The 10,624-nt window shown below is 46.1% G+C and overlaps 1 protein-coding gene across 1 annotated transcript in view; it reads left to right on the forward strand.

Annotated features, from left to right (window-relative positions):
* PROC (protein C, inactivator of coagulation factors Va and VIIIa) overlaps positions 1–9,648 on the forward strand; it is a 17,192-nt gene extending 7,544 nt beyond the window's left edge. Inside the window, exons 8-9 of the mRNA XM_044435509.1 lie at positions 987–1,104; positions 8,789–9,648. Coding sequence (XP_044291444.1) covers positions 987–1,104; positions 8,789–9,351 — 681 coding nt within the window. The 3' untranslated portion in view covers positions 9,352–9,648. The remainder of the gene's footprint in view (positions 1–986; positions 1,105–8,788) is intronic.
* The last annotated feature ends 976 nt before the right edge of the window (positions 9,649–10,624 follow it).

Consider the following 10,624-nt stretch of genomic DNA (forward strand, 5'->3'; position numbering starts at 1 on the left):
TGCGTTTTCCAAATTTGCTGGCATATTGAGTGTAGCACTTTTACTGCATCGTCTTTTAGGATTTTGAATAGCTCAGCTGGAATATTGTCGCCTCCACTAGCTTTGTTGTCACTTAGACTTCCTAAGGCCCATTTGACTTCACATTCCAGGATGTCTGGCTCAAGGTCAGTGACCACCCCATCATGGTTATCAGGGATGTTAAGCTCTTTCCTGTACAGTTCTGTGTAATCTTGCCACCTCTTCTTAATCTCTTCTGCCTCTGTTAGGTCCCTGCCATTTTGGTCCTTTATCATGCCTATCTTTGCATGAAACATTCCCTTCATATCTCCAATTTTCTTGCAGAGAACTCTGGCCCTCCCTATTCTATTGTTTTCTTCTATTTCTTTGCACTGTTCATTTAAGAAGGCATTCTTATCTCTTCTAGCTATTCTCTGGAATTCTGCATTCAATTGGGTGTATCTTTCTCTTTCTCCCTTGCCTTTTGCTTCCCTTCTTTCCTCAGCTATTTGTAAAACTTCCTCAGACAGCCATTTTGCATTCTTGCATTTCTTTTCTTTGGGATGGTTTTAGTTGCTACCTCTTGTACAATGTTGTGAACGTCTGTTAAAACAAATGAATCTTGGTTGAAATAAGAATCAGATCAGGGACCTCAAACTTTCAGCAATATGGTTGGTGTAAAAAGTAACTCCCTTTCTGAAGTTTGAATCCCCAGAGGACATAGGGAAGTGTCTACTTGGCATGTAAGTGGACCTCCATGAGAAATGTGGAAATTGTAGGTCATTGACAAACTATTATTTCCATTATAATTCCCATTAAAAATACCTTGACCAGAAACACATCAGAAGGCATTTGCCATTGGACCATGAATAGCAGGGGAAAGATCAAGCAAGATCACGAGCGGAACAATCCTGGACATACACTGTGAAGTGAAGGATGTGTGACTGAGCTCGCAATAACCTTCCGCCTTGTCTTCCTTTCCATTTCAGGTTATGCTGAAAAACAGTAAGGGCAAGTTCACGTGTGGTGGAACGCTCATTCACCCCAGCTGGGTGCTAACAGCTGCTCACTGTTTGAGAGGGCAATCAAGGATCAAACTTGCATTTGGTAAGGAAAAGCATAATGGCCACATTTCTTTTGAATATGGGACCCTGCAGCCAACCATCAGTCAACTGGCAGGCCACAGTGACAGAGTATTCTAGAATGAGACAGCAGCTGTGCAATCAGCAATTGCGCAACTGGCTTTTAAAAACTGTGGGCAGGGATGTGAGTTTTCCAGAAAATTTTGCATTAGTACATTTTTAAGAAAAACCTCCAGTGCAGGTTAGGGCCATTCACAACCATTTCTCCCTATTTGCATAAAAAATGCTAATAAGTCATGTAATGTTTATTTTACTTGTACAATCCCCCCTGCATCTAAACATACATTTAAGTCTGCCTTAATTCAAGCTTCTCCAACCTTGAGCCCTCCAGATATGTTGGACTGCAACTGCCAGCATCCTTCAGTCAGCATCCTTTAGTTAGCAACCAGAGGATACACTGATTAATTTTAGAAAACCAACGAATTCTGTATGATACGCTGACAACCAAAACTGATCCATTTCAGCAGAGTGCAACTCCCTTCCACTGGGTTTGTCAGGGCACCTTTAATTTGCTGTCCGTATTTATTAGTTCTTCGTCGTGGCCTCTGTGCATCACACATATGTGTTCTGTGGCTGCGCAGTGCCCTTGGCCGGAAGATTGATAGCTAATGGTTTGGTGGGAAAACTCCACTCGTTGTGCCTCGTGCCGTTTCACTCTCACTTAGATTGTTCCTCGTGCTCTCTTGTTTCGAACTCTTTCTCTTTTTTCCAAGTTAGTATTCCCACCTTACCTTAATCTTACTGTTCCAGTTACTCTCTTGGTTTTTTCTCGTTCCTCGCATTCCTCGTTCCTATTTTAAAAAACCCACAAAAATATTATGTATTCCCGCTATACTATCCTCTTTTTCTTCCTTTTTCCACGATGGCTCAATGAGCGGCGTTCCGCAAGTGCGGAGAGTGTGGCTCTAAAATGCCCACTGCAGACCCGCACGACCTGTGCCTCCTCTGTTTAGGGGAGGGCCACAGGACGGACAAGTGCGGCCATTGTCTGGCCTTCTCTAAACAGGCCAGGAAGAACAGGGAGAACCGTTTACGTAAGCGCCTGTGGGATCAGGCCCTCCTACAATCGGACCTGCTGGTGGCTAAGCCTGCTACAACCTCGGCCCCACCTGACTGCCATCTGTCTTCAGCTGATCCACCGCAACGTCCGGCCCCTTCCTCTGCTGCTCCGCCCTCACACCCTTCGGGCGAGGGTGCTTCCGCCATGGGAGAGCAGCCTGTTTCCCCGCCCAAGAAACAACGGGAAAAGAGGAAACACAGTGGCCCTGAGAAGCCGCCTGTGCACAAGAAGGCCAAAAGGGATAAGGCCGAAAAACCACCAAAAAAACCAAAGAAACCCAAGCATTCAAAACACCGACCCTCGGGTTCGGTGGCTTCCTCGGTTCCGACGGTGATCCTGGTACCGACGCTTTCGGGTCCAACCATTCAGGCGGTGATGAGAGTTACTCCTCTAGCCTCTCTGCACCGTATGCGATCAGAACTACACCAGGATCCACCTCGCAGTTCGATCTCTGATGGCGAGATTCAAGACTCTCCGCCGAGGGCTTGGTCCCTGACACCTATGCCGCCTGTTGGACTCAACCCTGGAACCGGGTTATCCCCGCAAGAAGCCGGAGGAGCCAGTCTTCTGAAGCTTGTTCTGACGACTGGTACCATTCCCGGTACTCTTCCGCACCGAGATGGCCCGACTATCCGTCGGATACTACTCAGCTGCTAGAGGCTGCTCCCCCCCACCAGAACATCGGGATCGACCTCATTCTACAGCTTCGAGGGGCGCCGGGCGTGCACCGTCTTGGGAGAGCAGCAGATCACAGTCTCCGGGAGACTCCTCCTCTAGTGTCCCGCCTCCCTATTGGGTGGACTCAGATGAGTCCGAGGTTGATTCGACTTCGCCCGATGCTGCAATCACTTCACAAGGCCCAGCATCACCGGAAGAGCCACACATCACGTTTGCCAAACTGATGTCCAGGCTGGTGAAGTCAATGGAGATCAAGGCTAATCAACAACCTGGACCCAGCACCGATCGCTTCTACGATGTAGTGCAGGGAGAACAATCGACCTCCATCGCTTTACCACTTATTGCAACTCTCTGACAAGCGATGACCCAACCATGGGACCTCCCGGCTCAGCCTCAACCGACCTCAAGAAGATATGAGGTGATGTATAATGTTCGTGAGGGGGACATTCCATTCCTCCTCCACCACCCCAAACCAAATTTGGTGGTGGTAGAATCTTCTCAAGACTGGAAGGCACGGGGTCACACAGCGCCCCATGACAAAGAAGGAAGGAAAATCGACTCCCTCGCGCACCAGGTCTATGCGGCTTCGGGACTCGGTCTAAGAATCTCGAATTATGAGGTGACCCTGGCGCATTATCAATATTTTATAATGCAGTGCCTGGACAACATCATCGCCACCCTCCCAGATAATCAAGGTGACTTGGTGCGGGTGTTCTTAAAGGAGGCAATGCAGGTCGCGGTGCAACAGCTATCCACAGCTAGGTACCATGTGGATATGGACAAGAGGGCTCTCGTCTGCGCCATCTCTCTCCGGAGACACCCCTGGTTGTGTAACTACAACTTTCCGGAAGAGATGAAGAGGATTGAGGAGATGCCCTTTGATGGATCCGGCCTCTTCAACGCAAAGACCGACCATAAGTTGAAGAAGATCCACGAGTCGAGGATGATGGCCTGGCGTATGGAGATGCAACCTCTTCCTCTATGTAAGTGGTCATGGACCCGTCCACAATACAGACAGCAATACTCACCCCGCCAACAGTCACAGCATCGCCAACAATGCTGCAAACAACCGCCCCAGCGATTCCAACAAAGCCAACGCCGCTTCGACGGAGACAAACACCAGCGCTGATGGGGCGGGTGAACCTTTCCTCTCCTTCCAACCCCACCCTCCCCCCTCTCATTTGGGGACCGGCTGAAAAGCTGACTCCCCATTTGGGAGTCCATTACATCTGATGGGTGGGTGTTATCCATCATCCAGAATGGATATAGAATTGAATTCGACATCGTTCCATCATCGAGTCCTATCCAGTTTACTCCATGCTCACCAGTATTATTAGACGAGGTTCACCAACTCCTGTCTAAAGGAACCATTTGTTGCTTGTCTTTATCAGAAGGACTCCACGGATTCTATTCTAGATATTTTACGGTCCCAAAACGAGACGGAGGTCTTCAACCAATATGGGACCTGAGAGCTCTCAATAAATTTATAACACCAAAGAAGTTTCAGATGACCACACTTCAAAATATCCTGACGTTGCTCAGGAGAGAGGATTGGTTCGCCTCACTGGACTTGAGGGTTGCCTATTTTCATATTTTGATCTATCCACGTCATAAGCGTTTCCTCCGTTTTGTGGTAACTTCTGAAATTCACGAATTCAAGGTGCTGCCGTTTGGACTGGCCACTGCACTGACGGTTTTCACGAAGTGTATGGCCCCCCGTCTGCACATATCTTCGACTATTCAGATATACCCTTACCTCGATGACTGGTTGTTGGTTTCCCAGACTAGAGAAGGACTTTGCTCCTGTGTAAATATGGTTTGTGACTTATTGCAGGACCTTGGACTCTGCATTAATCGTGAGAAATCTTCTCTTGTCCCTACGCAGATGATCAACTTTATTGGAGCCCGGCTGGATTCTACGGTGGCGAAGGCCTTCCTCCCTCAAGACAGACAGCGCACTATCGCTCGACACATCTGCCAAATTCAACAAGACGGAACTGTTTCTGCACAATCTGTTCAGAGACTTTTGGGGCACATGGCAGCATCCATTGCTGCAGTTCCATATGCCAAATTCCGGCTTCACCCCCTTCAACTGTTCTTCAACGGAATGTTCCGGCCACAGAGGGATCCACCTACGAAGCTGATTTGACTCCCGTCCTCCATCCTACAATCTCTACTATGGTGGATGGCATCAGAAAACCTAAACATCGGAGTTCCGTTCCGACCTCGGTACCCTACAATGACTCTCGGTACCGATGTGTCTCTGCTGGGATGGGGAGCCCTGTGCTCTGGCCTACACACGCAGGGCATATGGAACCAACTGGAGTCCAGGAATCACATCAACTTCCTGGAACTTCTTGCAGTATTCAAAGAACTACAATCATTCGAGGACGTGCTTTGCCATCGAGTTGTCCAAATAACCTCGGACAACATGGCCATGGTCTTTTACTTGAACAAGCAAGCGGGGACAAAGTCTCCGAAGTTAGCCCGACTATCAATGCAAATCTGGGAGTGGTGCATCCCGAGAGACATCACCCTGATAGCAGTGCATCTAGCTGGTACAGATAATGTGGAAGCAGATCTCTTGAGCAGGCACATGTCCAAGTCGCACGAATGGGAACTGGACCGCCAGACATGCAACAGGCTGTTCCAGCGATGGGGTCTCCCAGATATAGACCTATTCGCCACCCGACAAAACAAGGTATGCGAGACTTTTTGCTTGAGAGCGGGAATCGGACAGGGGTCATCCGGGGATGTCTTTATGATCCCTTGGAACGATATGATCTTTTACGCTTTCCCCCCGATTCCCCTCATCATGAGAGTAATATCAAAGGTAATTCACGATGGGGCCACAGGACTGCTGATAACTCCTTGGTGGCCATGCCAGCCTTGGTTCTCCACACTTCTTCGCATTTCCCGAGAGGAATACCTTCAACTCCCTCCCATTCCTTATCTTAGAACTCAGCAGGAGGGCACGATCCGGCACCCGGATCTAGCATCGCTGAAACTGACAGCCTGGCAAAGTCGATAGCTGTCAACGCTGGCCCGCTACCGACGCCATCTGCAGTTTCTACTGATCCTATCCCTAGATCTGACACGCCATTCCACGCTATGAATCCATCTACCTCCTCTATGTCCTTGGATCTGACGAATATTCTGTTGGCTTCGCAAGTTCTTCATCCAGACATCCAATATATTCTCGATTCTGCGCTAAGGCTGTCCACTCAAAAATCGTGTGCGGCGAAGTGGCGTAGATTCTCTGTTTTTGCCGAATCTCATTCGTTTTCACCGAGCTCTGCATCCATAGATCAGATCCTTCAGTTCCTCTTCGAACTCCACCATTCTGGACTTAAACCATCTTTCATAAGAGTGTATACGGCAGCAATCTCCTATTATCGTGGGACGGTGCAGGGTTTTTCCATTTTTTCTCAGCCATTGGTTAAGAGATTTCTTAAGGGACTCTGCAACCTTCATCCAACAATCAGACCACTTATGCCCACGTGCAGTCTCTCAGTGGTACTACAGGCACTAACAAGACCTCCTTTCGAACCTTTGGCAACAATTGATTTACGTCTTGTTTCTTGGAAGACTGCTTTCCTGATAGCAGTTACTTCAGCCCGTAGATCTAGTGAACTCTGTGCCCTCAGGGTAGACCCTCCATTTTTGTTTCACAAAGAGAAAGTAGTGCTCCGAATGGACCTGTCTTTTCTTCCAAAAGTGGCTACGTCTTTCCACATGGACCAGGAGATTAGCTTGCCTGCATTTTTCCCATCTCCTTCGAATCCGATCGAGAGGTCCCTGAATACTCTCGATGTCCGGCGCTGCCTAGCTTTCTACAGATCAAGGACTGAGTCTATTCGACATTCCAATAGACTCTTCATTAAATACTCGGAACAAAATCGAGGCTTCCCAGTTATTCCTCAGGGACTGTCCAAATGGATAGTTCATACTATTACTTTGTCCTATCAGTTGGCCAAGATAGACTTACCTACAGTTCCCAGAGGTCATTCCACTAGAGTTGTAGCTGCTTCTTCAGCCTTTGCGTCGGGAGTCCTGATTGAAGATGTATGCAGAGCTGCCACCTGGGCTATTCCATGTACTTTCGCAAAGCATTATAGACTGGCTGTTCGTGCTAGACAGGACTGCTCCTTCGGCAGAGCTGTTCTTTCAGCTATTCTCCGTTGATGACACCTCTCTCCACCATTTGGGGTAAGCTTGTTATTCTACCCATATGTGTGATGCACAGACGAAGAAGAGCAGATTGCTTACCTGTAACTGATGTTCTTTGAGTGGCCATCTGTGCAGTCACACAATCCACCCACCGGCCCCGCTTGGTGTCATTGGGTGGTTCTAATTTTTTTTTCCCCCTTCGGTACCAAGCTAATTTTTCTTTGCTCTTCGTATCGCCATGATGTTTTTTCTTCCATCGATACCGAGAATTTTTTTTTTATTAGAAGAGCGAACGTCCAGTCTGTCCAAGACTGGAAAATGGCAGACACTCCGCTCCATATATACTGCTAGGGGGGAGGGGGAGCAGAGTTTTCCCACCAAACCGTTAGCTATCAATCTTCCAGCCAAGGGCACTGCGCAGGTGCAGAACCCATATGTGTGACTGCACAGATGGCCACTCGAACAACATCAGTTACAGGTAAGCAACCTGCTCTTCCATTTCGCACGGAGATATAGATGAATTTCTGCAAAAGAATTTCTGAATTCTCTCCCATTTATACTAGGGATGACCTCCTGAAAAACATGAATTACACCTGTAAGCTGTCAAGCTTGCCTCCTATTGTTGTTGTTGTTTTTATTATTATTACATTTCTATGCTGCCCCTTGCCGAAGCCTCGGGGCCGTTTACAACACAATAAAATACAAAAATAACAATATAAAATTAAAATTAACAATATAAAATAAATAAAAAATATAAAAGAAGTCGTCCTGGCATCCATTTGCAACTGGCATCCATTCACTGGTGCTAATGAACTTATGAAAAGGACAATTTCAGTGAGAAAGTAAAGCACTGGAAATCTTCCTCCCCATCCCACTGGATATTTTGGAGGGGGTGGAGGTGTTGATGCAAATCCGATCAGAACTCAGGCGTGGGCTTTAGAAATGCAGAAGAGGAAGGTAAATCGTGAAGGTTCCATAGCATCTTAGCACTATCTTAAATCTTTTGGTAGGCCAGTTTGTATTATCATATGGCAAACCCTTTTCTCAGCCAGTCTCCAAACAAGAGGAATCACCAGGGTGAGGGCTAGCCAGAATGTTTCTCCCTGACGTGTTACTTTTCTATATGTGTTGAGTTTTTAAATGAGGTTTCATTCAGGCATATGATTTCCTACCTGTGACTGAAAGTAGTGCAGTCTAGAAATGCTTTAGCATTTGAGGAGGAGCCCAAGGCCAACGTTTAATCCTGTAAACTGCAATGCATGATGCAACCTTTCCTCCCATTTCTACTTATCTACCCTGGAGCACTATCCTGTGCAAGTTTAGGCAGAATGCATGCTGGGAGTTGTAGGCTTTTTTCTGTCTTCACTTCCGTAGGCTTGTTCTTTTACTCAGTCAGTTAACTATACAAGAATCTAATGCTCGTGTCTCTCTTCCCCTGGAAGTTTCCTTTTCCATTCCGAACATATACCTGGGCTTTCCCAGTTCTTTCTGGATGCATGCACTCTTTCTGGGAGAGCTTCACAGCCACAATGCGATACAGAATTCTACTTGATGTACACAAATTTCCTGGGATTTAGGCACACTGTATCCCTAAAAAAAGTCTTATAGCCACCGGTTCCTATTCTGGATATGGAGTTTGCTCATGTTAAGATGCAAGAAATAAATGAACACCTTTCCTTAAGGGCTCTGTTTAAAAAAAAGACTGGCTTAGATCATAGTATAGTTTTCTGTTCCCTTACAGGTAAATACTATCGCCGGCTAGAAAAAGATGTACAAGAAATAGTCGCTGACACCCTATTGCCTCATGAGAATTATTCTGCCATCACCTCCGATAATGACATAGCCTTGTTGCACCTTGCCCACCCAGTTTCCATTGACAGGTTCAAGCTGCCCATTTGCCTGCCTTCCAAGAATCTGGCAACCCAGGAGCTGATGAAAGAAGGGACAAAGACAGTGGTGACAGGCTGGGGCAAGAGGAGCGAGGAAAAATATAATTTCTCCTCTGTCCTCCAGTATATTGAAATCCCTTTGGTCCCACGGAATGACTGTATCAATGCTATGTGGAATGCTATCTCTGATAACATGCTGTGTGCGGGGATACAGGGAGACAGTCGGGATGCCTGTGATGGGGACAGCGGTGGCCCTATGGTCACAAAATTCAAGAGCACCTGGTTCCTGATCGGATTAGTAAGCTGGGGAGAAGGCTGTGGGAAACTTGATAACTATGGAATCTACACGAAGGTCAGCTCCTATCTTGACTGGATTGAGGAAAAAATGAAACAAGGTGTTTCTCACACAAACTAAGTTGCAAAAAAGAGGAGGGCAGCAAGACCTGCACCATAGTATGCCCAGTGTTTTTTATTTGCTAATATATGCAGAAGGTGCAAAGTGAGCATGTGGTGCCTTTTATATTTCTTCCCCACTATACACGTCAGGAAAGACGGCAGCCCCCCGACAAGTTACCCAGCAGGGCCTGCTGGGAGCAGGGGGTTTTGAGAAGAATGTTAGACTGAGCAGAACTTGGGCTGATCCACCAAATATTTCTTATGACACTAAGCGATTGTGTGTATGTGTCATAGATTAGAAGTGTATTAATTGCTTAACAAAGATTAGAACTGGTTAAAGGGGCTCTGGATAGGAATTATGGCTTTCTAAATTTAAAGAACGCTGATGTACCATGGAAGTTTTAATAAAGAAGCGAATGGATGCAAATGTGTAAAACTGCAGTCAGCTTATCTTTTTGCCTTTGAGGTATAGATATGGATATATAAAATATCAAGTTTAGTGTACAAAATGTATATATCACCCTACTGGAATGCACTGTTAGGCTCACCTGAACAGTTTTTTGGCAAAAATATTAAATAAACAGAACTTTCAAAAACATTTGGGCTACTTTGCTGACCAGGTTAACACATTCAGGATTTTACTTCCCATTTGAAACTCTGAAGTAAACTTCTGAACTCACTATTTTGAAGGGCTTTTCTAGCTCATAACTTTATAATTTTTAAATGTTTATCAATACCATAGTTACAATGATTAAATATTATAGATTCCAATTAACTTACTGTGCTAATGAAGCTTCTTCTACTGCCCTCACCCATCTGTTCCAAAATGTTGCAGAAAGGGTGCTATGTTCAATTTTCCTCCTTTTTGGAACATATTTGTGAGCCTTTGTCTTCACACTGTGCAGTTCCAGGAAAGATAAAAGTGAAATCATGAGGTGGTGTTGCTTGTGACAGCTTAAAACTTTGCTGCTACTGGATGCTCAGGAGCCATAGAACCAACTCTCCTGATCAAAATGCATGTTGTTCTTTTCTTCTTGCCTGTAATCAGAGGCTGGCCCAGGGGTATGAAATCCAAAGGGGAACAGCCAGTAGCTTGGCCTTCTGTACAGATATTCTTCTGTCATTCTTCGATCAGTTGCCATAACTCCTTTGATTTTCATGGGAAACTCCTAAAATGTGACCACAAAGGCACGAATCATGTAAGAGCAACAGATTATGCTCTGCATGTATTTTAATTCAAGAAATTCATCTGCAGAAATATACAGGAACTAAGGAAGCTGCTTTAATACTGA

The sequence above is a fragment of the Varanus komodoensis genome, unplaced genomic scaffold (assembly GCF_004798865.1).
Source record: "Varanus komodoensis strain SLA01 unplaced genomic scaffold, ASM479886v1 scaffold1, whole genome shotgun sequence".
Lineage (NCBI taxonomy): Eukaryota > Metazoa > Chordata > Lepidosauria > Squamata > Varanidae > Varanus > Varanus komodoensis.